Source organism: Nothoprocta perdicaria, unplaced genomic scaffold, assembly GCF_003342845.1.
Source record: "Nothoprocta perdicaria isolate Ctin4 unplaced genomic scaffold, notPer1 scaffold_67, whole genome shotgun sequence".
NCBI classification, from domain to species: Eukaryota; Metazoa; Chordata; class Aves; order Tinamiformes; family Tinamidae; genus Nothoprocta; species Nothoprocta perdicaria.
Window position 1 is genome coordinate 1,814,497 of NW_020455943.1, and position 26,350 is coordinate 1,840,846.

Below are 26,350 nucleotides of genomic sequence, written 5' to 3' on the forward strand. Positions count from 1 at the left end.
GGTGCCAATGAGTGCACATTAGTATATTTCTGTATCAAAGACAGGACAGTATTCTGTGTAATACAAGTAGCCTGAAATCATATTATTAAAATTGCTTTACTTGAAATGCTTTGCTTGCTTCATCCACTCGTTCCCATCTCAAAATGGGAATAGAAAGTGTTTTTTTATCGTTCTTCATTGAATGCATTTGTTGAGGAGAAAGACTGAAACTTTTATGTTACAGGCAAAACCTTTTGAGGAACATTTAGTTTTTTAAAAGATTTTCATTTCTGTCAGACTCTTGTGTTTTATGGCCAGATAAGGTCTCTATGATAATCCAGCCTGGCTCTCCTCATCATGCATGCCATGTTTATAATTACTTGCCTTGAGCTCTGCAGCTTTTTGAAGTGTGTCGTGGTCTTTCAAAAAGCCAAACAATTGTTATTTAAAATTTGGCTTTTGGAAGATGTTCTACTACCTCCCAAATAATGCAACATATCAAGGAAAATAAATTTTAGATTGGCAGCTAAGGAATTTGAGATTGCAGTGACAGAGTTTGTGTGATAACAATCTGCACAATGAGGCAAGGTTTGTATCATTTCTTGTGCATGTCCTGCCTTTATGTGCTCAGCTTTGTAGTCCTCATCTTGCAGTAAGGTCATTCTTTGTACATTCTTAGGCTTTCTTAAAGAAAAAAAGAAAATAAGAAATCCTTTCTTCCTCAAGTTAGAAACCCCTTGTTAGCACAAGCTACCTAGATACCTACCTAGCCTGCGAGGGCTCTTGAGCACCTTAAGTGAGTGTGCTTTACATGCTGTTTACTCATGTGAGCTGAAATTTATTCCTATCCAGCAGTAGAAACCTCAGAAACTGCCCATTTTCTGCACACCTTTTGTGGATAGATACATAGACATACTGCTTATTACACAGAAGGATGAATTTACCTTCTAATTGTCCTGCTGAAATTATAGAGACTGGTCTAACAGAGCAGGACTGTCTGAAGGATTAGCAAGAGTTCGTGGCCCAGATTCATCTGCACCAGCATCTGCTGGCATCTAGCTACGAAGACAAGCATGCAGAGATTTCTAAATTGTCATCGAATGATTAAATAGATTGGGGGATTATTCATTAGGGCTTCAATTCAAAGAAATTTGGAGAGAATTAGTGCACAGTTGGGGCATTTGGGGGGTTTATGGTGTCACCTACCAGGTGTCAGTGTGAAGCCCTGGGTGGGAGAGTTTTCACAGCCCCTGTGTCCTTTTGCTAAGCCTCCTGGTAGATGGTGCTGCTGCAAGCACCACATGTAAGCTGCTGTGAAACTCTGAACTGGTCACGTTTGCAGAACCTTTCACTGAGGCAAAGATTGAGGGAGGCTCATGCAGAATTGGATCCACTGTTGGAATGTTTGACATGTTTTAAACTGAGCAAGTTCTGTTTTCATGGTAGCCTATTTAAAGGAGGACCACTTCATGGCCCTCCAAACCTTTAAGACTTCCTATTTTTTATTTTTCCTGATTTTAATTTCATAGATAGAAAAAAGCTTTGATATGCCAGGTTAAACCTCTCTTTACTTGAAAATGCTGATCCAGCTTTCTTCAAACTCTAGGATAATGAATTCTGAATTATAACTAAAAGAGCATGTTCAATTAGTTCAGACGGACTTAGGCCTGTAACACATAACAAGGCTGATTCTCTCCCTTTTACGTTTTTTAAAAGAGAAATTTCTTTGGTACCAACATACTGTGAAATCTTGGGAAATGAGAAGCAGCACTCGGTATGAACACAGAAAATAGAGACTTTCAGTGCCAGGCTTTTCTGAGCGTGATCAAGTAGTATTTATTAGTTTTCTTCAGTTAATGTATGAACACTAGTTATAAAAGATCAAGGAGAACGCAAATGATACACTGGATCCCCGGTAGGTGTTTGAAGCACTCTGTCATTCACGTTAGAGGGATGTAAGGCATATGATGCCCCTGGGTTGGTATTACAGAGCAACATAAAGGATACTGATGGCATCTTACATTAAAATTGGGCACATACTATTTTGGCTTCAAAGATATGACTTGGTAGATGATCTTGCAGTATAGTTATAGGGTATCTGAGATATCTTTTTATGTATGGCATTTTGAGGCTGTGTAGTTCCAGCCTGCAGAATTTTATGAAGGACATTTGTTGGGATCCTGGGGTTTGGCAGGATTTAGGTGCCTTAAATTGAGAACGGCAACAAAAAGCCAACTGTTCCGTGTGCCATTAACAATGCAGATACTTGCACGTGCTGGGCACTTCTCTGCTTAGTCTGGCAACTTATCAATGCTAATGCAATATAAAATACAGCAGGGAAAGGAAGAAAGCACCAAGAGTCAGTGCTCCCTTTGTTATCCAGGCTGTCCTGCTGACATCCCACCGCTCTTGCTCACAGTGGAGCAGCATCAGTAACAGGAGGAGGTTTTCGCACCCCACCGAGTTGAGATTGCCCAGACTGGTCTGAATGTGGATTTCCAGAATGAGAGGCACATCCTCAGGCACAGCCACAGTCAAGTTTTATTGCCTGTAAATAACTCTGAGACCATGAATGCAAAGAGGGGCAAGGTAGCTTCTCTATGGGCTTCATATAACATTGTTAAAACCTGGATATAATGACCATGTCTGTGTCAACACTTCAACTTTTGTTGTACAGATTTACAAAATACAGTAATTTTCTGAAAATTCTCTTGATTCTCTACCAAACGGGAATTAATCTTGAGGGCCTGTTTAGCAGAACAGGACTACTTTGAGGCTCAGAACTGCATTACTAACTTCAATGTCAGAACAGCAACACAGTGGGCAAATGTCATTCCTTGTCATTCCTTCGCTGCAGTAACACACCAGATTAGCTTTCTTCCCACTGTGATTTACTACTACTACTAGGTTTTAAATGCCAGTTGCCATCACCTTGCCCGTGCTGCTCCTCTGATGAACATCATCTGCTGCACGAAGACTGACATAAATTACATACACGCTTCTGTGCCTTGCATGAACGGTGCCATCACCAACCTTCACACGCTGGAAAGAAACAAATTTAAAGCAACTTGGGTGTAAACTGAGTGCCCTAAAAAAGTTTCAGGGGGAGATGAGGGCCTACCTAACCTAACCCTACCCAACCTAATTTTGAATTTAGTTTAGACCACTGCGGAAAAAGGTTCATATTCTACATGGGCTAATTTGCCATTGACCACACAGGTCAGGTCTACAATAACTGCTCTTCTGAGTTATGTGCCTCACAACTGCTGCTTTTAGAGATGAACCCAGGTATACCTGGATCTAAGGTGTTCCCCATGTAGGTTTGCACCTAATTAGCTGTGGGACAAAAGCCTGCACCTCCCAATACCTGATTTTTCACAGGTGCTGGTTGCAGCTCTAAGCAATGAAGCTGGGTGTGAGGGACAGAGATGTCTCAAGGCAACATTTTGATAGTGAACTCCCAGTATTCACCCAACAGTCACACAAACCTCCAGCCTTTTGTAAACATTCAGTGCTTCAGGAATTCTTAACATTTTTAAGTCAAATTTTCTCTGTGTATCAACATTATAACGTGATGTCAGGTATTTAAATATTTGTGTGTACCAGTCAAAGACAGGTGGTTCTCTGGTTCCTTTTTTTTTTTCCCTAATTTGCTGTGTCATGATTTTAGGTAAACTATAGCAAAATTCTCTTGTAGCTTACCTTTCAGTGAATTCATCATACCAAACCTCAGCACAGACCAGGTGCAGTTTAAATTTAAGATACGTCATTAAAGTCATTTTCTACATTGTGAAAGAAATAAAAGTAATGTTTGGTGAGCGAGAGTGTCTCTCCCATATTCCTCATCATCCTTAAGGAGTGGAAAAAAATAGAACTAGAAAATCCTCTTGTAACATGAGGAAAGTTAGTGGAAATATTTTGTTACAGAACCTGAAATTATGTGATGATTTATCAATCATATATATTGCTATATAGTGCTGTGTGTGAACTGAACAATTAATTGGAAGCAAAAATATTCATTCTGTTTCTTCCTCAATTTGTAGACAAAGTTGTGTCTCCTAAGTTAACCTTAATATTTTCAGAAGCAAATGGTGATATATTCTCACACTTCAAAGCATTTGATCTTCGTGCCCTTTTTACATTTTCAGATATTCGTAGCTAGTTTCGCTGCTGCCTTGAAGAAAAATCATGCAGATGATGAACTCTTCCCTTGTGCAAAAAGCAGCCTCCTGTGATAGATCTATTTGAGGCATCAGCCACCAAAGAGAAAACCCTGCCCTTTTCAACCGAGTCTTAAATTGTTTTCTCAATCAAAAGAGGATGTGATGCATTGTGGCTTTTGTTACCCACATGCCTCATTTTAGCCATAGGTAAATAATGGAATGCCATACTCATTTGTGATGCTAACCTAATATGAATTATTATGTATATTTTGCTGCACTATTTTTCTTTCTGCAGCATCCACTCTTATCATCTTCTGTATTTTTATATTTCTCTACAACTATTTCGAGAGTTTTGCCCTTACAAATATAGAAATACAGAATTATTTTTCTGAGCTGCTTCCTCTATGCTTTTCACCCGACAGTAAGCTGCCACCGCTGGAGGATCTTCCAAACTAAGATCCTCACTTCCTTCGATCCTTGTGTTTCCAGTGGCTGTGCTGGGATGCACCTGGGCCTGGGCTTGGAGTGTTACCATGGCGATCTCCAGCCCTTCCCTTCTGAGGGAAAATCCCCACACAGGTGCTGTGCATCACCCTACCAGAACGTGTCTCATGGCCAGTGTAGAGCATGAGGTCCCCTCTGGACACCGCAGGAGTGGATTTACTGCAGACTCTACGCAGCAGGTACTTCAGCAGCCCAAATCTAGGCTGGCAATAGATGTTAAACGTGGGTTTTTACATTCCAGCGGTTCTGGCACCACTGCTATCTGGCGTGTTAATACTGGGCCCAGGCTTGGAGCTGGGAGTTGGGGCTTGGAGATGGGGCTTGGAGACCACTCCCGGGTGGCAGCACTGAAGCTTCCTGGTCCCCACCACCCATGGATCAGTCTCTCCAGCCACCAGGGTGCCCCACAGCACCAGGGCCTCTCTTCCAGCATAAGGAAACACCCTGGCAGCCCATGCCAGGGCCTCATGAAACGCCGTAGCCCCATGGGCCCCAAGCCCCACATGAAGGAACCAGGTCCCCGCAGCTCCCAGCCTCCCTGCACTCCCATGCCCCTCCTCTCTCATCCTCACCCTCGTCCCCTCCGCTTCCCTCTGCCTTCATCTTCACCCACTCCGTTTCCCTCTCCTCTTCCCTCATGCCCATCCTTGCCCCTCCGTTTCCTCTTCCTTCCCTCATCCCCACTCCATGCCTTTCCCTCTCCCTCATCCCACTCCTTTTCCTCAGCCCCACTGTGTACCTTGCCCCATCCCCCTCCCTCATATCCACCATTTCCCACCCCAGGCTGCTCCAACACGGAGCTGAGGGGCCACCAGCCATGGAGGGGACGGTCAGCCCGGGTTGGAGCAGCACCAGCTTCCCCAGCCCTCTGCCCTCCTCTTCCCCAGTCTCCCACTGGGCCAGCTGGAGACTCTCCTTCATGTGGGTTATTTGGTTTCCAGATTTTTTTCAGAATTTTCTTATTAATTATGACATTTTATTACCTGTACAGAGTATCTGACTATCTAAAAAGTTATAATGGACAACTCTTCTGGTCAGGAACATCTCAGTGTGTTTCCACCGTCCCCAGCACAGTGAGCAGATGTGAACCTCACAGCTTCTAGCTGAAAAAGGATGTTTACTGGGCCAGTAGAAATGGAGAGACAAGTGGCAAAGCTGTTCCTTTGGTCCTCCTCGGTCCTGCACAAGGTTTTGTTTGAAATGCTTTCCTGTCCCTCAGTTTCTCAAGCTCAAATCCTGCATCAATATTAAATAATCATCAGCAATTTTGTCCTCTATCCTTGGCAACCTGAGTTCCAGCAACTGCTCACAGTCAATACGAGGAGTAGCAGAGGCCAGAAAAGAGCATTAGTTAAGTTTCCTCACAGTAAATGTGTAGCTGCATCCTACCCTGGCCACAGACTTGCAAATGAAAATACTGTGGAGAAATTTTTCAGTAGTCTAACACATGCACAACTGCCAGGGTCAACTAATTAAGAGTATTAGAAGTATTAAAAATAAATCCATGACAATTAAAGATGCTTGGGAGGAGTGACAGATCAGAGGGCTGTGCTGCTATTCGGAGGGACCTGGACAAGGAGAAACAGGCAGAGGGGAACCTCACGAGGAGCAGCCTCTCCCATAAAGAAGTTATTGCACCTGGGAAGCAGTAACCGCACACATTGGGAGATATTTTTTTGAATTGGAGTATCTACGGGAGTCCTGCTAGAGAACAGTTTGAATGTGGGCCAGCAATGTGCCCAAAGGCAGCCAGTGGTATCCTGGGCTGCATTAGGAAGAGCTCTTCACTTAAAGAGTTTACAGTGAAATTACTGATGCTATTACAGGTATAAAATCCCCTCAACACAAATAGAAGTGCTAAAAGTTCAGATCTCATCAGATGCATGCAAAAGCCTGCAGAGATAAGTGAAAAGCATGACATGAACATCATGCAAGTGTACCTCAGGGCCTGCAGTGACATGGACTGACCAACAGCAGTGCCACCTCCCAGTGCCAGGCATTCTGTAAGCAATAAATAGATGTAGAATAGAATAATCGAATAAATAGATGCATAAACAGATGTAACATAAAATATACTTTATTTATAGTATATAGATGTATTTTACCAAGGTTTACAAACTAAATTTCACTTTCAACTATGTACATACTTAAACTGTCTCAACCCACCATACTGTAATTTGTCAGAGTGTAATATGCAAAGAGACTGATTTACCTACTGGTAGAGTGCTCTGTTTTATCTGGTATATTTATCCACATGCACACAGTATGTTTTATTTAATATCTCAACCATAGAGGTTAACAGTGTGAAGTAGCTGCCAAAGCATTTCAAAACCACTTTCCTATTAATAATTACTATAAATGTCATATTTTATAAATTATACTTTCCCATTTTTTACAAACATGTAATTCTGCTCCTGAAATTCCCTGAGAAGAGATTAAAGCTCAACAACTATTTTCTGGCATAATTCTACATTTAAGAATTTTTAAGTAGCTTTGTACTTTATTGGAGTCTCTCCTGAAACAATGAATAAAGTCAGAGTCACTCATCAGGTTTGCTTCATTACTAATGGATAAGCCAGCTGCTTCAGACGATGCCATTCCATTTAATGAATTGCTGATGATCCCCATTGACTGCATCTGTATGGGAAACAGGAAAACTGTACATAGACTTTTATGAGTATAAACCAGTTAGACAAATAACTACTACTATACACAGGGGAGAAAAAAGTAAAATACTAGTGCTGAAGTCAACTGATGCATCACTCTGTTAGGTAGTTCTACTCCATACATTTAATGTGCACACAGAGGAGACGTACAGCTCCTTACAGGGAGATAATATTGTATTTCCTTTCAAAAAATTGCCTACATGATCTGAAGATTAGTCTAAAATAATCCAATATGCTACTAACCCTAGTAGAATATCAGACTCACCTTCACAAATATAAAACTATTTGAATTTAAGTAGGAACCAATGCTTGATAACAGGTATTTCCTTTCAAAGTAATAGAACATGTCAGTCTCTAGGCTCGCAGCCACTTATAATGAGTTTTGTCAAGGGAAGCTTCTAATGTGAGCATTGGCCAGTGATGTTTAACCTGTGGACTCTGAAGACTACTACCACCTCTCAGGAGTGCTGGCTTCACAACCGGATCAAGCTTTGAACTGCTGCTTACAGCACAATGCAGCTGCAAAATACTGGAGTACAGATTGCTCCCATTTGATGTTGTTTGCATCACTTTTTTATTGCACTTCTACTGTGTGATATGTCCATAGTACATATAGGTCAAGATGGACATATGTGCCAAACTTCGGAGAGCCTTCCTTTTTAGTAATACCTCAAATGGCATTTTAAGGAAAGAAAAGACAAAAACAAAAAACCCACAAGATAACCCCCACTTAGTTTAAAATTTTATGACTGGCTTGAGCTCTATAATGAAGAGAACAAAGGTCAGCCTCAACTGATGCCACTGCTTCTTGAGGAACTTATCCATAAAATTGTTGCATTGCAGCAGAGAGCAATATGTGAGTTAGTTGGATTGTGAACCAAAAAAAATGAAAACAATAAATATTTGTCATGGTCTATCCACATCTCCTTTACCATTTTAGAAATCTAAGTCCATACTGACTAATCTATAAAGCTATAAATGGTCCTACTCTCTGCACTTTCATACATTTCATATCAATAGAATATTAATGTGAGCTACATTTCTGTCTCACTCCAAAGATAAGTCATAGCCTGTGGCTCAACAGTTACTGGATCTGCAATAGTCAGCTGTATTTTGTCAGCATGACTTTGTCCTGGACTCAAGGAACACAGAAGAGTGGAAGAATCCTGTTTTTTAATACAGAACTTTTCAAATGGATCGTGGTGTTAAACAGTTTGAGTAAGAGCTGCCAGGCTTAAGCCTTATTGCCGAATTGGAGCCTCAGTTCATATTCAGGTTGTAGCCTAAGCGAGAGCAGACCCAGAAGTCCCTGATGCCACAAAATCATGACTGGTGTGAATAGAAGCTACATGGAAAAGCTTGCCTTTTCTGTTACTTTCTCAACTCCCGTCTTCAGCTCATGTACCATATTGCTGATTTGCTTAGCTTTGCTAAGGCTGTCATCAGATAACTCTTGATGGTGCTCAATATGCTGGTTAAAGTGAGAGAGTGGTTCCTTCCAGGCTTGCAAAAGTTTCAGTATCAAGTGTGTTAGTTCTTCTCTCTTATAAATTAAAACAATAAAGATTTTTCTGTTAGTTTGCAGGTCACATGAATGCTGTTGGACATTCTCACTGAAATTTAGGTAGGCTTAAGATTTGTCTGGGAAATTCCATGGTTTCCAGACCTTGAGGGGCACTCAGTGTCTATTATTTGCTTAGATATAAGAAAGGGAAACACCAAGTTTTCACATCACTTCTCAGCTTAGACTCTACACTCCGTAATACCTAGAACTGGAACACAGCATTAGCAAAATGGTGGCACTCCTGTTAAAGTTATTTTCTCCTGAAGTTTCCAATAACTCCTGGGTGTCTCATGAACCCCAGGAAGCTCATGTAGACTTTCAGGTTTACTGGTGTGGAAGTGCAGGCACTTCCTCACCGCGGCAGTGGTTGCGGCTCTGTCAGCGACACTCTCACTGCAGACACTTCTAGAGGGATGGTTGTTTCTCCAGGAGAAACGAGATGGCCATAAGGGCTTGCTCTCTCACAGGGGAAGCTCAGGAATAGAGTTGAAAGGCTAGACCTTTCTACAACAGATAAGACTTGCTTTCCCATCACCCTTCAAGGTGAGCCTATGAACATCTTGGGCAAAGTCATCCATACCCACACAACTGACAAAATAACATTTGTCCAAGTTTGTCTCCTGGAGGCAGGGGCTTCTGCTGCTGTATCCTCCGCTCTGTGGAGCCTGCTTCTCCTCTGCCCTAGAAGCTCTTGCTTCTTTCCCCTACACCAGTTTGGGTCTTCCCCTTTGCCATGACACGTCTAAAGCAGCCCTCTGTTCTCTCCCTCTACCCAGCTACAGGTTCAAAGCAATAATTCCTGCTGTGCGCTTCTCCCGAGGGCCTTTCCTGGCTTGCAGTGGAGGAGCTCACCCACACCTACCTGTCGTGCACCCTTTGCTGAGGATGCGTTTCCTGGGGGCTGCTACACGAGCTCGGGGGGATTCCTGGCTGCCCAAACACCAGGGCAGCTGCCACCATCAACCAGGGGCCTGTGGCCCTGTTTATCCCTGGTAAACAGGACCGAGTTGTGATGCCCTGCCTCAGGTCACTCCTTGCAGCTACCTCACTCCAACCCTGTTGGGGCACACCACAGGCACAGACCACCCCTGGGCACTTTCGGGTGAGCCCTTTGGGGCCCAGCTGGAGGCTGGCAGTTGGACAGGGGGGATTTTTGCTTTTCCTTGACCATAGGCAGTGCAGGGGGAACCCGTGGGAGAGCCCGTCCCGCGCCGAGCCCGGCCTTACCGGCAGGTTTTGGGCCAGCTCCTTGCCTTTGGGGGTTGCCATCCGCGACGTGTGGCACTTCCGCGCCGGCCGCCCCAGCTCGTTCCCACGGGGCGGGAAGTGCTTTTCCTGCGGGGAAGCAGAGCTGGCGCAATCCCAGGCGCAGCCCCCACGAGGGGCAGCGCCGCGCTGGCCCCAGACCCCCGTCCCGGCGGAGCGGGGCCGGCGGGGCGCTCACCAGCTCGGCGTGGATCCTGCCCGAGTGCCGGATCACGCGGTCGAAGAGGTCGGAGACGGAGAGGAGGCGGCAGCCCGTGTCCCCCGGGGGGCAGGCGGCCCGCGCCGCCGCCCGCGACACCAGCCACAGCAGCCACAGCGCCGCCGCACCTGCGGGCGACCCTCGCTCTCTGTCTGTCTATCCATGCATCCCTCCATCCGTCCATGCATCCCTCCATGCATCCGCCCGCCGGTCCCTCCCGGCCCGCTTGGCGCCCCGCTCACCTGCGCGGGCCATGGCGGAGCGGGGGCGGCTGGGGCCGGCCCCGCGCCCTGCCCGCTATATAGGCCGGGCCGGGGCCGGGCCGGGCCGGGCCGGGGGTCCCGCTCCGCCCCTGCCGCGCGGAGCCGCCTCCGCAGCCGCGGGGCCCGGCGGCGCCGCCTCCCCCCAGCCCCGGCACTGGCGCCCCCCAAACCTTTCCTCGGACTGACCCCCACCCCCTCCCGGCTGCCCCCCAGCTGTCCCAGACTCCCACCCCACGGACACCCCTCCTCCTTGGCGGCCGCGTTTGTCCTGGCTCTGCAGCCCGGCTCCCGCTGCAGGTGCCACCCACGGGTGTCCTGAGTGCGAGGTGGCAGCTCCTTGGCCGTGGGGCAGGTCTGGCCGGACCTCTGCCCTCCTGCCACTGCAGTGGGGCAGCGCAGGGTGTGGGGACGGGGAAACTGGTGTGTGTGACACACCGTGTGTGTGACAAGGACAGCAGCGGGACAGGCGCCTGCCGTGGGACAGGGGCTTGCCCTGGTGCTGTGGGATGGTCCCCCTGTCACCAGATGTTGAGGGTCGGACTGGCTTTGCCCACCAGGACCACCCCAGGCCCCACAGCGGGCAAGTGCGTGATTCACCAGGTAAACGTGCTGGTGGCCGCTGGCAGCTTAGCCCATTGGGCTAAAACACTAAGGGACTAGTGTGGCAAAGCACTTAGAGCGGCGTTTGCAAAGGGCTGCCCGTCCTGCGGGTTCCGTCGCTGTCCTTAAATCCCGTGTGAAGCACTGGGCAGCCCCATAAGGAGGGCTGGGGAGTTGGGCATGAGGCTTTTGGCTGCTGCAGGCTCCTGCCCTTCTTGCTGAAGACGTTTCGCTGCAAGGAAAGCAATGCCTTAGAAATCAGGAAACGTTTCACATGCAGTTATCAGTGAGGACAGTGTATGTCCTCACGTGACTACAACCACCATTACAGTAAAGTCATGATTTACTTTATGGAAAAAGGAACAACCACCCCTCCTCCAGAATGATGAATGATGCCCCTCTCCCCTGCGTGGAGAGGGTAGCTTTGTGATCAGGAAACCCTCTTTGGAGGTGGGAGATGTGGGTTGGAGGAGCTTTCAGCCAAGGAGGAATTGTGCAGATATTTTGTGTAGAGGCTTATATTTTGTGTAGAGGCTAAAAAAAGCTGTTAGAAAATGAATAGAGGCAGACAAATCTTAAACGTTGCTGTTATCTGCCACTGCATTCAGCATGGAGATCCAAAGAACCATTTTTTTTTGGAGAACATAAACTTCTGCAAGGAGAGCAGTATCACTTTCTGGGCTCCGAGTAAGTGTATGCTTGGCTGTTAACAGAGCTCCAAGTCCTATTAAAGCTAAAGCTGACACAACTGGGGTCTTGCACAGACACTAAATTTTGAGAGGTGAAGACCTTTTAGTGGTAAGAACCAAAAGCCCTTTAGGTGCCACCATTTGACTGGTTTTGCTCCCATCCCAGGTCCTGTTTTCCGTGTTTACATCCTACCCTTTAAGGACATATCTAAGTCCCTATAAGTCCTATAAGGCTAGGGACTTGACTCTTCACTAACAAGATAGAGATTTAAGTTGAGTAGAAAGAGATTTAGATTTCTTTTTGATTAAAACATGCTTGGAAAGATTGCACGTGAGAGAACACATTCACATGTTTTCCTCACACAATCTGTACTGCTTTCATTCATGCAGCCCTCTCAAAGGCAGGTTACTTCTCTCTGAGAAATACCTACAAATTTTGGGTTGTTCCCAAGACTTGTCTTTTCCATGGAGCACAGATTTAGCTGAATTGGATGCCAAATCTTCCAGAATTTACATTTTTCTAGACTCTATTTAGTATAAGGGAATATCAGAACACTTGCTCCTGATCTAGTCTACATGCCTCCGAGGCTGAACTGGCTACACAGCTTAACTAGCCTTTCAGACCAATATCTCTGAAATCAACAGATCAAACTTATTTCTCCAAGTCACTTATAAACATTTTATAGAGTCACAGGTCCCTAAGATACTTCTTACGTCTACTTTTTTTTTGAATTCCAAAATTTACTTTTTAGAGTAGTTCGTTAAAATCTGCTTAATGAGCTACACTATTCAGTAGAGGTTGTTCTAATTTTCTTACTTCTATATCTCAAATGAATAAAACTGAATGCCATTGATTTAAGTGGCTATAGTCAGTGAGAGTTGCCAGTTCCTAATGGGAATCATACAGGAAGCCTTGGCAGTAGCTATGAGCCCTTTGGTAGCTGATAAGATACTTGGAGTATTAGTATCTAGTGGCTATCAGAAAATGAATGATGATGCAAGAGTAAGCAAGAGTATCAATGGCCTGTTTTTACTGGCTAAGAGACTTCTTTTTCTCTTGGCTTGGTGAATCCAACAGTGTCTCTTGACACTGGTGAATCCAACTGTTGTGAATCTGCCCTACCTTGCACCGGTGAGGCCTCAGCTATGATACTGTGTGCGGTGCTGGGCATCTCGTTTCAAGAAAGATATTGGCCAAATGGAGCCCTGAGGAGAACAACAAGAATGATCAAAGGTTAAAAAAACCTCATGGACAGCAAGGAAAGACTGAAGGAGCAGGGTTGTTTGCTCGATAGCAGGGAAAGATGAGCGACATACAGTTTTCAAATATGCAGAAGGCAGCAGCAAAGAAGAGAAGCAGTTATTCACCACATTCGTTGCAGATACAAGATATAACAGGATTAAACTGAAGTAAGGGAGATTTAAATTGGACATTAGACAAAACTTCTTAATGGTTAGAAGAGTTGAGGAATGGAACAGAGGACACTGTGAAATCTCCATCATTATCTAACCTTTAAGTTATCTAAACTTTCAGACAGTTTTCAGACCGCAGCAATGGGGTTCATGGTGTCACGGGCAGGAGGGCGAGCAGGGGTGTCTGACCTCCTCCCTTCCAGCCTTCTGCAGTTCTCTAATGCAAGGCCAGCTGCAGTTCATTATACATTTAAAATCCCTCCTAAAGTTACAGCACGAAGGAGTACAAGTGAAATGAAAAGATTTGTATCAACCAAACACTCTGTGCTGCTGCTTGCCCTTTCCCTGTAACATAGCAACATGTACATTTTGCAGCCCAGGAAGGGGCAAGTCAAACTCTTTAGCTCTGAAAACTCTTAAATAAAATAATATGGAAATTATGAAGCCTGGATCTGAGAATGAAAGAAGACCTGTCAACCCACCTGAAGGAGAAAGCCATTTTCTCAAGGCTAGAATACAGGTCTATGTTTTTTTTTTTTTTTCCTTTTGCTTCTCCTGGCTTTTTCTTTGTGAGGAAAAGATGTACTTATGCTAGATACATCAACAGAGTCATAGGAGAGATTTGTAAATATGCCTGCCTCTGTCTGCCCTAGACTTTTCAGAAAACCTGCAACATGCCTCAGTAGCCTACTAAGACCCTGCTTTTCTGTCGTGCGGGGCATTTTGCCAAAGTCTCTTGCCTGGGACTCATGCTCAGCAAACTCAGCACACAAGCACGTGCACATGTGCACTGTTTACACGCTGGGTGAGGCCAGTGGCTTTCCTTGAAACCTTTAAAGACCTTCCTTAAAGAAAGTCCATAAAGATTTTCATATATACTTTGCCACAGCTTTCTTCAAACTGTTCTGGAATAGAAAAAGCCTAAACATGGGATCAGTGCCATCGCTTTTGTGATTCGGGTCTGAAGGTCAAATGGTCTTACTGCCCAAGTGAATAGGTTGTTCTGATATTGATGTTTGGCTTTTGAAGAACACAGTCAATTTGTCAATCAGTTTTCCTCATACTGTCTGTTTTAACCTCTGCATGTTTTCTTTTCTGTTTTATCTGTTTTCTTTTTTTTCTCACTCTGAACTTTGCTCTTCTTCCTCTCCTGTCTTGAAAGGAGCTGTAGCTGCCACTCTGAATTCACGTACTAGCATTTCCTAAACTCACTGATTTTGTCTTTGGGATCCCTTTTTTTTCCCCCTTTTTCCCATAGCCATTTGCATTTGTCCTCAGTGATTTCACCTTCCACCTAAATAGGCATAAAATTTGCCTTTTGATTAGGTAATACTGTTGTTGAAAATCCAAAGACATAGTCAATGCAAGGGAGGTAGGAATAAGTTGTTGTTTTCATTGGGTTGATATAGCTGGTAAGAAAATGGAAGTAAGACCTTTTTCAGTGTAGATCTGAAAATGTGTCTGTTTTGCCAACTGTGTTTTTTCTTTTAATATAATTCTATCTGCAAGCCTTGTCTTGCTCTGGTTATGTGTTTCTTGCATTTATAGCTCTGGCTCAATTTACTCTGCCACAGAAAGGCCACTTCATATTCTCTTCATCAAAGACTTTGATCCCTGCATTAGCGAGCATCTCCTCGTTGATCATCACCCAGGAAAGAGCCTTTTCTTGACTTCCAGTTGATCATGTCCATGAATTATCTACTCTAAGGCTCCTTCTGCTAGCCTCTGATGTGACCATTCTTAATTTGCCTCTATCTTGAGCCCTTCTCACCCAGGATGGACTTCTCTGTCCACCCTGCTCCTGCCACACTCCCTACATCTGCTTCTTCTGCTTTTCTCTAGAGTGCAACTAGTGGACGTTCTACAATTGACTTTCTACAGCACAGACTCCTGTTTTTCTGCCTTTTTTTTCTAACTAAACAGTACCCTTGCCAATTTAAACCAGTCTCACTCTCAGTAACTCTCAGCTTTCAATTTCCAAGGTTCTCTTTTCAGACTTCCCTCTCTTGTGACCTCTTTATAGCATAGATAGTAGTAGATTGGATCTTTGCAGTCTCCTCCAGAAGTTCAGCAGAAGGATTCTTCATTTACCTTCATTTCCATTTCTCCTGTTAGAGACCTTCTTGCCCCAGTGTAATCACTACCATCTGTCTTTCTTCACTTCCTGCTCTTGCTTTCTAGTGCCCTGACTTCTCGTGGTAGAAGCATTCTCTGGTCTCTCCCGTCCTGCCCAAGTAATCCTCCTTGACACTATTTGTCTCTCTGGGTGAAATCCTTGTCCCTTATCCCTTTCTTTTAATAACTCTTCACTCACTGAATCATTTACATTCTTGAAAATGTTTACATTTGTATGCTCTCCTCTTTCTTTTCAGCCGTATTTCTTTTGATCTTCACTGAATCTGCCTTCGCTGAAATCTACAAGGACTGCTTTATAATCCAAACTCCGAAGCTGCTCTTTCCTGTTATCTTCCTTAAGCTGTCAGCTTCCTATAGAAAGATTGGCAATGCCTTTCTTGTTCTCAACTCCTTTTTTTCGATATGTGTCCTAGACTGGTTCTCCTGCTTCTTCTCTCATACCTCATTTTGAGAATCCCTCCATACAATTTTCTGCAATGAAAGTAGCACACAAGTAGAAAGAAACACATTATTGAAGTAACATCTCTGTCCTACTCTTTGGAGGGAGCTAATGATACATTTAACACTTAAAAGTGCAGCAAATCAAAATGCTTTCCATAGCTTGTTATCAGAAATTATTTGGAGATAAATTTCAGGTAAAGTTACTCTGGTCTGAGAATGCTAAGGAGATAAAGATAATTCTGTCATGCATTGCAGGGATCTCCTTAGGGATGACATCTTGCCTTAGTGCCCGCTGAAATTTGTAGTAGGCTTTGGCTGACATTAATAAATATTGGGTTGGATCATTTTATTGATGTAACTCCATTAACTTCGATGAGTTTTCTTCTGGCTCATACTGCTATATGGGGGAATTAAGGCTCCAACTCTTTGTTATTGTTGAGTACACACAGTTCAACCCCTTGAAGTTTAGTTCTGTAATGGCAGTTGGAAAAATGCATCCTATATCCTCTGTTTAAGAATTTAAATTATTTAGAGAGTTTGGTCAAGTGGGAAATAAAACCCTGGAATTATGTACAATTCTTGCGTTCTTTTCTTGTTAGACTGTCCACTGATTTGAAGTGATGTTTCATTTAACCTGTAACTTCCCATCCGACACCATATTGGAATCATCATTGCAAGAGAGAGGTGTGTCAGGCACCAAAGCACCAAAACTTCAGGCTTTTTATCGCTGCAGTATGGATGCCCATCAACAGCGGTTCGTTTAACATCTGGCCAGTGACAGCTGTTGCCAAGCTCTGTCTTTCCCGCTGGCATAATAATATTTTTCAGCCTAAAGTACTTGGCGAGCCTGCAAGCTCTGCAAGACTCGCAGGGGGAGAGAACATAAATGTGCGCTCCATTTTGTTAAGTTCTCTGTAATTCCTGCTACATGCTTTTCACACCTCAGGTAAGAGTGGAAAGAAACTTATTATTTCAAAATGCTCCTTGCTTTAGCTGAAAATATTAGGTATGCTGTGGAATCATCCTTTGTATTCCTTGTGCATACGTGTGTAATAGCCTTTAATTACATGACTGAAAGGTGTTTTTTCAACTGGGTTTCTGCTGGGTTCAGTATACTGTATTCAGCTGAATAAGCAGCTATTCAGCTTTGTTTTTCTCTTGCTGTTCACTGTCTGTTCCTATGCCTTATTTACTGCACACTATTCAGTCCATTCCAAATACATAATCATTTTCCTCCTGGATTCTCTTTATTGCGCTTGAATATCTGGCTGTTCACAAGCAATAATTAATTGATTAACACATCATATTCCTGAGGTGAGGGATGCTTTCACTCCCATTTTACAGATAAATAAAGAGGCAGAGTGAAATTATTAATCTATTTGGATGCTCAATTTGGACATGACATGAATTTGAGGAACCGGACAACAATATACTCAAATATGTATCATTACTGAATTCAGATATCAAACCTTTTTCCAGGTCCCTGCTCTGATGATACACTTTTCTCCCAGCATTGGGAAAAAACACCTGGCTGGAATCGCCTATTTATACTCGGAAGTCTGAGAGTTATTGTCGGGCCTGTGCTGTTGAAGCTAAGAAATTGATAGCAGTGATAAGTCCTCGTCCCTTAGTGGGGAAGGGGGACGGATACTTGCTGAGACCAAATCTTAGTGAGACCTGGGAGCATTTTGTTGTGGCTCAGGTTGTAAGGGGGGCTGTGCTCTGCTTGGATTTAATCAATCTCCTTTTCAGTCTTGTGGGGGGATTCTCAGTGGGAATTAGCCTCACTGGATATGCCCAATGTCTGGGTATTTCTGGATATTTCCCTCCGTTCTGCACTGCCTTCTTGTTTTGACTGCCTTGCTCAAACGTTTGTATCTGTTTTTTTTTTTCTGCCTCTTCTTGTGGTCTTTCTGCTCAGACTTAACTGCCCCTGTAACCTAACCCCAAGAAGATATATAGCATGCATGAAAATTGTTGTGCTTTTTCCAAAGGGTTACAACTTGGCCACATGAGGGTTAGATTTGCAGAAGCATAAAAGATTCATATCCTAGGTATGAAATCATCTCCTGATGCCATCTGTCAAGTCTCTGCTTCAAAAGAGGAGAGTGAATGGAGAGTACTGGATTTTCTAGTGAAAGCTTATTGATTTTTGAACAACTTTTGTTTTAGGAAACCATTTGAACTGGTCTTTCAGGAAAGAACAAACCTCCACTTGATCCCCAACTTTTATAGTTTCATCCTAAAATATAAATCATGGCAAATTATAAGGAAATAAGGAAGTTCTGAGAAGACTTTATGATAGGCACTGTTGTCTGCCTAGATTAAAATAAAACAGTTGCAGAAAAACCTGATCAATCATTTTTGATACCTAGTTCCCGAATCAGCGCTGAAGGCTGCCCATCCAAGATGCTCTTTGGCCGTGATACCTTCTCTGCTTTTCTTTGGCTAAAGGGGAAGCGGCCGAGGGGTTTTTGACTCGCTTCCACCTCTTTCCTGGCCTGGCTGCACCCCAGTATTCCCTGTCCTGGAGCCTTGGGAATCTCGTGTCAGGCAGCTTGCAGCTCTGCTGGAGAAGTTCTGATCCCAGCTCTCAAAGGCTTTTTTTCCTAGACCCTGCTCACCACATCAGCAGTGTTTGGGGGCTAGGGAGAATCAGGTCTGTTTCTAATAGGAAGTAATAACAGAATGCAATAACCCACTGAGGGGTTAGGAGGTGTTTTACAGTCATTTACAGATGGAAGAAAAACTGAGCAGAAAACTGACTTATTTGTGGTGGTAAAAGGATTTTTCCTGGCTAGGAATAAAATCCCTGCCTTTTGCGCCCTGTGCTCTAACCTCAGGAATCCTTGTCCTAAACACTTTGGGTACTCCTTGGTGAAGCAGGACTGCTGCACAAGCTTCTGACCTTTCTGTTCTGCAATTTATGTGCAGTTCCAAATTACACTCTTGTAGCTTTTAAGTATATATCGTTATATTGTAGAAAGTGGCAGATTACTCCTATTCAGAATAAAAAAATGAAATAAAAAACCCACCCTTGCTCCTTGTTCTCTTAATGCTGTTTTCCTACAGGTTTTTATTTTCTTTCCAAATCTCTGATGTGTATTTCCATTTATATCACATGCTTATGGGCTTTATTCTTCCATCATTCCCTGACTGCAGCCACGTGACAACATAACGATAGTGAGAAAGCCTCAGGTTTTCTTACCAAACTGCTGCAAACCATTTAATAGATTGGAATAAGTGGCTAACTTTCCACTTTCTTATGTAAGATGATGAACATAGATTATTTATAGAGGCTGCTCTCTCTAAATTTGTTTACTGTCACATGGAATATGTGTCTGTCTCACGTGTCTCTGTGAGAACTCCTTGGAAAAAATCAACCTACCACCAGATGCTAAGAATTCACTGCTCTTACAGTGTGTTTTATTTTAAAAGGATGAAAAGTGACATATTTATAATAAAACAAATTGCAATGAATAATTGTGTGTGTGTATATATATATATATTTATATATATATGTATGTGTAAATTTATCATGCTCATATGTTTACATTTAACTCATGGCAAAGGAAAATCATTAAATGCCTAACTAATGTAATGTAAATTAAAGCTTAATTTCAGTGTTTCCTAATAATTCTTTACATTCCCAGCAGAGGAGGTATTTAAAATAGGTATCCAGAATATCCTTCCAAAATGAGGAAGCAGCTGTACAAGGTAAGATGTGGTTTGCCCTGTTTATCTGGTGTAACTAACACTGGTCTGGTGCTCTCCTTGCTCCATCGGTGCTATGGCCCTGTGCATGGGAGGGTACCATGGTCTTCTCCTGGACTTCTAGGCAGTATAGCAACAAAAGGCAGTGCTATTGAAACAGCTAACAGCATTTAAGTCATTTTCCAAAGAAGGCTATGATTTTATGGGAAGAGTTCTTCCCTAGGACATGTTTTTCCCTTGAGAATTCCTATTGCTGTCCTGACTTTTACAGCACATGCACTGCTGCTCTTGGTGCATCCCTGCTGCCAGGGTGCAGTTGCTCCCGCTGCAAGGAGGCACCGTGAGCACCGCCTGTGCTTGGCAGGGAATGGAATGAGGAATCACAGCTCCCACCACTCCACAATCTAATGCAGCAGAGTCCCAGAGGAGGCTCTTTCACTTTTGACTTCTTTTGCTGCTCTGGCTGATATCCCTGACTCCAAAATAAAATGGAAAGACCAGCAAAGTGAATAGGAACCATGTAACCAACAACAAAAAAAATCTGTTTCTGATTAATTCTGCATTATTACAAGGCTCTAAGTCTAACCTAAGGCTCCAAATCTAAGTGTAGTTATTTGCCATGTGATCTGACCACCTCACTTGGCCATATCCCTTCTGGGGGTCTCACAAGGTGGCCCAAGGCGGCTGTTCTTCAGTGTCCAGGCAGAGCTGAGCAACACCCAACTCTTCCCCTGTTGGGTGTCCCACTTGGTAAAGAATATACTGCTGAAAGCAGGAAATGAGTTAAAAAGTGGTGTGGAATGAGTGTAATAAATTGGCTTGGTCTAAGAGAAACTATGAGGAAGAACAAGCAATGAGCTAGTGTTACAGAAAGCCTAAGTTAAGCTCAACTGCAATGAGCTAATGAAGCTCCCTGAAAAAAACATGGCTCTTGTTGCTTTTCCCCACCTTAACAAAATAGCCTGAAAGGAATGAGACAATCGGGAAGGAGAACAGGTTTGGCATTTGGCTCTCCTGCTGAAAGGGTGAAGATCCCAAGGGACCAAAGTTCTCAGTATTTCCAGTGTACCCCGTAGGCTGGTCTGTTAGTCACCAAGTGAGATGAGTGAGCAAAGTTTTCCTGGGCTCTGTGCTGAGCTGGAGCAAGCTCTGTGTGCCCACCCCTTCTGAGCTGCGTTTCCCATTTATTTGACAAGAAGGCTATTAAGAGTGTTGATTTTACTAAATATCATCCAAATAGGATTTTATAGGAGAAAGAGAAAGACAAGACCATGATTTTCTCAGAGGTGTCCAGTGGCTGTGTTGTAGGGGTTGCCCTGTTGTTCTCAGGTGTGCAGGTGTTTTAGTTCATGTGCAGAAATGAATGCTCCGTCACACAATCACATCGAGAACTATACATGACATTAAAAGATAAGCTATAATTGTGGGACATCAGCTATGAATGCTCTTTAAGAACTGACAATTCCTATCAGTGAAAAATTGTCCAAGACTTTGTAGTGGAACATGTGAACCCTGAAGGAACCATTAGAGGCAGACTCATTAGCAAATGCTCATTTCTTTAAACTCCAGACTGAATATGTTGACAGTGAAACTTAATTGCCAAGAATGTATTTGGTTTAGAATTACTGAACCAAATACCAGGAGACTTTTACAGGGAAATACATTGTCACACCATCTTTCTTATTTAAATGGGGCCATTAATCATCATGCTACAAATCCAAAGCTTAGCAAGAACCGTTCTGTTATTTTAACTGCATATATATAGCAAACTATAGCTATTTCATTATTCTCCTCTCCTAATGTGCTGTTAATGTTTCCTTTCTATCTCCCACTGTTAGGTCTGTCACCTAAGTGTACATTATCAATGTACAAGGCCAAATGGTGAGATTAAAGAGCTGAACTGATTTATAGGAACTATTTTCTTAAATAGCAGTACAAGTATGCCTGAAATAATGTAACTAAAATGACATGCTTGCCTGTTTCTTTGACAGTGTGTGAGCGAGAATGCAGAGAATGTCTTCAGAAGGGAAGAAAGAATCAGAAAAAGAATATAAGGATGTCAGCTCTGCAGAATGTGAAAGCAAATGCATGCTAGTTGCACCGATCACTCTGACATCTGTAGGATTACTTGAATACACTCAAAAACCTTCCTGAATTGAAGCCTGAAATCTTAAGGGTAGATCCCATTAAGACCTCTGCAGCTGTGGAGAACTCAGTGTGGTTGTGTGAAGGAACAAAGAAGCTCGAAGAACCATCTCTGATATTTTAGGAAGCAGCAGATGAAATGAAATACCCACAGTTGAGATTTGCTTTTGTACTTGAGATTCTTGTTCACATGCAGGGCTGATAGAAAACTAATAACTGCAGGCTAGAGCTTTAAAAAAGTTCTTCATTTCAAGCTATGACTGTTTATAATACCAGAGTTGAGACAAGCTGTATCAACTGGAACAAGTACTAATAAAGTCTACACTAGTAGTGAATATGGGTTTTTTTGTAGTTTTCTCCTGGTTGAGCACTGCAAATCCTCTAACGGGAGAGGTCCAAGCTTTAGGGTCACCACGTTGCTAGGCACAAATAATCTACCATTTAGTACCCAGTAGTCATGGGATGATTTTTCAAAGGCACTAAACATAAAAGAGATAGGAAAGTCAGTGGTAGCTGGTGTCAGGGACTCTCATCTTTGAAATTATTCCTTTATTTTTGGCAGTGGATAAATATTGTCTGAGAAGTTCAGTCTATTGTTTAACAAGTTAATATTTTCTCTTTGCCCATTAGCAAATATTTGACTCATGCCGCTCAAATCATTAAAAGCATGCTTCAAGCACGAACATGTGTGGAACTAATTCTTGACTAGTGTCCTCACCATGTGAAAGGTTTTAATGATTAGGAGGCAAAGCATGAGTCACTTCATAATGCAAGGTTAAATAAGGATGACCTTTACTGAGCTTTGTGGTCTCTTGGAGAGAAGGAGGTCCCAACACAGGGTTTTCTCTGCTGCTCTGCAAGCTGACCTTAATTTTGACCCACAGCAGTACCCTCTGGTTAGGCAAGAGGGAATTTCAGCTTTATACTTAATTAATTTCTAGTCATCCTTTGACCGGGGTGCTGGCCTTACTACTTTTGTGGTAATTTGTGATATTGTCAGTTGCCTGACAAAGTGAAGTTGATTTGAATTAAAAGGCTACCAAAAGCCACCAAACTCATGTCAATTATAAGCAATAAATCTAAGCATATTACAGAATATGTGGTTTATCTTGTTGTAACTAGATTTTTGTTGCTTTTCTAAAAGCAATCCTGCTTTCTGTTGCATATCATGTGTGCTGCCTTTCCTGGTTTTTAATTATAGTTATTTGATGTACTAGGTTCTCTATAACATGATGATTCTCCATTAAGAAGTGACTGTGGGCAAAGGCAGGGAGAGCGGCCGCTTTCAGTAGTTTCAGCTGTGGTTCTGAGCAATATCGTTGTTCTGAAGGCCAAATAATTCTCTGAGGATAATTCTGCTTTCGACACTGCTGTCCCTAGGTAGAATGTGCCTCATTTGCTCTCAAAATGTCCGTGTCAGCACAAGGCTCAGAAGATACTTTTTTTTAATCCCTTCAAAGCCGGTAGAAGCTGAAGCGTGACTGGTATATCATGAAGTTGGAGCTGGTTGTAACCAGCATCATAGACTTTTGTTGGGCTGTGTTTGCTTATATCAGCTTGTCCATTTAGTGTCCATGTGAGGGCTGCCGTGGTTGAGTTTGGCCTTGTTCCTCAGAGAGCTCTTGGGGAATGGGGTAGAGGGGACCTGGCTTGCTGGAAACCCAAGGTAGGAGGATGGGAACAGTTTCTAACAGCCTTTGTGGACCAGGTTGGAGAGAGGAGCAATATTAAGAGAGAGCAGATGGTAAAGAAAGCGCAGGGCTCCCTCAAGAGCAGAGTGGGCCACCAAACCTGGCAGAGGCGTGCGGGGTGAGCAGGCTTGTGGGAGTCCGGAGGCCACCAGCTTTGAGGAAGGCTTCATGAGAGATTGATGCAAGGGTCAAGTTACCTGAAATTGCATGGTGTTCAACAGCCAGAAACAAATGGTATTCTTTTCCTCCTTCTGGGAGAAAGAAATCAAAGGAAAATAAATGCAGCGACTTCCTGATACAAAGGAAAGACTAGCTCAGTATGAGATCCAAACATGAAACCTAAAGATTCATCTGGCTCAAGTAAAAAGCCATTCGAACGCTGGGCCCTTAACCAAATACAAACACATCAAATACTATGAAGAAGAATTTTTAGTTTAATGTGCACCTATATCCTCTTTTTTTTTCTTTCTTTTCTGTAGAAATTTAGAAGGAAATGCAGGTGATGGATTACTTCAAAATTTTTTTTTTGTTTTAAGACAAGTTTAGAATTTATTGAATTTTGGAAAATTTTAAATTGTGTTTCCATTCATAAAGCAGAAAAAATATTCACCCCCAAATTATACACATTCTTGCTATAACCCTTCTATATCTGTGTCATTCATTGGAAAATGTCAGGTTTTGGCAGGCTCTCAACAAGACTGTATTTTCTAGCAATCTGTGTATCAGGGAAAATAACCTGAAAGGCACTGCAATTTTTGCAGAGAGTTTGTCTTATTATAAGATCTAAATTGTGTGAATTGTTTTAGAGGGGGAAAAAAAAGCAGATAGTTCAGTGCTCATATTTCACTTCAGCCAAATGGCAAAAATCACAGTATTTTGATATGTCACCCTGCTCTGTGGTCACAGGCAACACTCGTGTTTGCGAGCAAGAAGCTGAATGTCAGCTCTCTGCTTTTTCATTCACATAGGCAGGCAGAGGTCCTGCTGAGGGCTCTTTGAGAATGTGACCTACATGTCTAGGATGATAGGGATAATGCATTTTTAAAGACAGAAAGGCAAAGGAGAAACTGGGATTCAAACTAATCTATAGCAGTTGAAGTATAATGGCAGCAGGGAAAGGGGTCCTGGTTTAATGAGTTTCTTTGCTGCAAATTCATTTCCTGCCTGTAAATACATAGGTAGAAATACAATGAAAATACAGTGGGGAATTGGTAAAAGTACAACGTATTCCAGAGTGCTCAAAACCAAAGCCAAGCCAAAACACCCACCAAAGTAAGGAAACTCTTCTATCTTCAGTTCAGAGGCGGTTTTGTTAGCGTGTTTTTGTTTCTCAGAGGTAAATACTGGAAACTGTTGTATTTCATTCTTTCCTACTTCAAAACAAAAGGTTATTTTTTCATTTGGCAAAAATATCATAAAATTTAAATCAGAACTTTTTTTCTCAAATGCCATTTTACATTTAAGACAATGGGTTATATTACTTTGGCCTGATATTTGTCTATCTATCTGAATTATGCAGAGCATTGGGGACATGTGTAAATATTTGAAGGGATGAAGCTTTACTCCTTGTTTTTGATTTCTTTGGGAGCAACTGGGTATTAGAGGAAAAGTCTTTAAGGCCACTGCTTATTCTTATGGGAAAATGAATATACAATGGCAAGCAAAAGAAAACTTTTCCACCAAGTCTCTCATCTTTGCTATTATGTTGTTTATCCACCTGTTCTTTCCCCAAAACTCAATTCCCCAAAGTTTAGTGCAGTTTTTCCTAGCCCTATTTATCCCTATTTTCCTAGCCCTATTTATCGGCATCTGGGATGCCGGATCTTCTAGGTCTGACCTACTCAAGCCCAGCACATATTCTACCTTTCTTTCTTCTTCCTTTTTTTTCCCCCCTTTATCTCTTTCATTATTTGGTACGGTAATTATTTCTGCCTCTAGCACGTATTTAAGCATCTCATTAAATACCTACTAAAGGTATTTAACGCTCTAATTGAAGGCTCTAAACAACTAACATTGTGTGATGCATTTTATCTGATTATGAGCATGTTGGCCTTAGAAGCTGTGGTAATCAAATGCTCTTGGATTATTTCACATGTAAATTGTATCTCCCCTGTGTGTGCTCTGCCTTTAGAGATTGTGATGGACTGTGATGCTCTGGGCAGTTCTGGGTATGTGGCTGACCTGCAAAAGGCTCAAGCTGGCTGAAAAGTTACAGAAAACTTATGATCCTCTAAAATAAAGCTTTCAACAATTTGCTTGAATGGTTTTTTTTTTTTTTTTTTTTTTTTTTTTTTTTTTTGCTTTATGCCACAGAACAAATAGTCTAGTACAACTTTGACAGATTAGTCTGGACTGCTGCAACAGTAATTATTCTTAGCAGCGCTAACAGTGAACGCAGATGGATGAGTTTTATTTTCCCTTTCCCTAGCGAGGTACGTACCCAGGTTGAGAATATCTCCAGTAGCACCACTGACGTGGTGTCTCATTAAATATGAGACTTTCTAGACCCTGGTGATTGGGGAACACCTGCTAGAGGAGCTCTGGGAGGCTTTCCAGAGATCTGAGCAGCCATATCTGTTAGACAGGGAGATGGTAGAGGTCTCTAGATGGGAGATCAGATGGAACAGAACCACGAATCCTTCTCGCAGGAAAGCTCTCAGGTGGGGACTGCTAGTTTAGGCCACAACATCACAAGCTTGGATCATATGAGGATGTTTATTTCTGCTCTTTATGATACCAGTGATCTCTTCATGGTGGAATTGACATCCCAGCTCAATGGAAGAAGCCCTTTCCTGCCAGGAAGAGGTGTTTGCACCTGGGAAATCCTTCATGGAAATGAATGAAAAAGCACTATGAAGAAAAGCACTATTATCTTGTACCTCTTCTTAGAAAGCCTCTACTATACAGCAGTTATTCC

The 26,350-nt window shown here is 42.9% G+C and overlaps 1 protein-coding gene across 1 annotated transcript; it reads right to left on the reverse strand.

The window, feature by feature from the left end:
* Positions 1–6,717: 6,717 nt before the first annotated feature.
* LOC112956791 (prolactin-like) lies at positions 6,718–10,596 on the reverse strand. Its single transcript, XM_026050268.1, has 5 exons — positions 10,584–10,596; positions 10,321–10,469; positions 10,104–10,211; positions 8,676–8,855; positions 6,718–7,283 (listed from the first exon to the last, which is right to left on the reverse strand). Exons 1-5 carry the CDS (start codon positions 10,594–10,596, stop codon positions 7,089–7,091), a joined length of 645 nt encoding a protein of 214 aa, XP_025906053.1. The 3' UTR covers positions 6,718–7,088.
* Between the last annotated feature and the right edge of the window lie 15,754 nt (positions 10,597–26,350).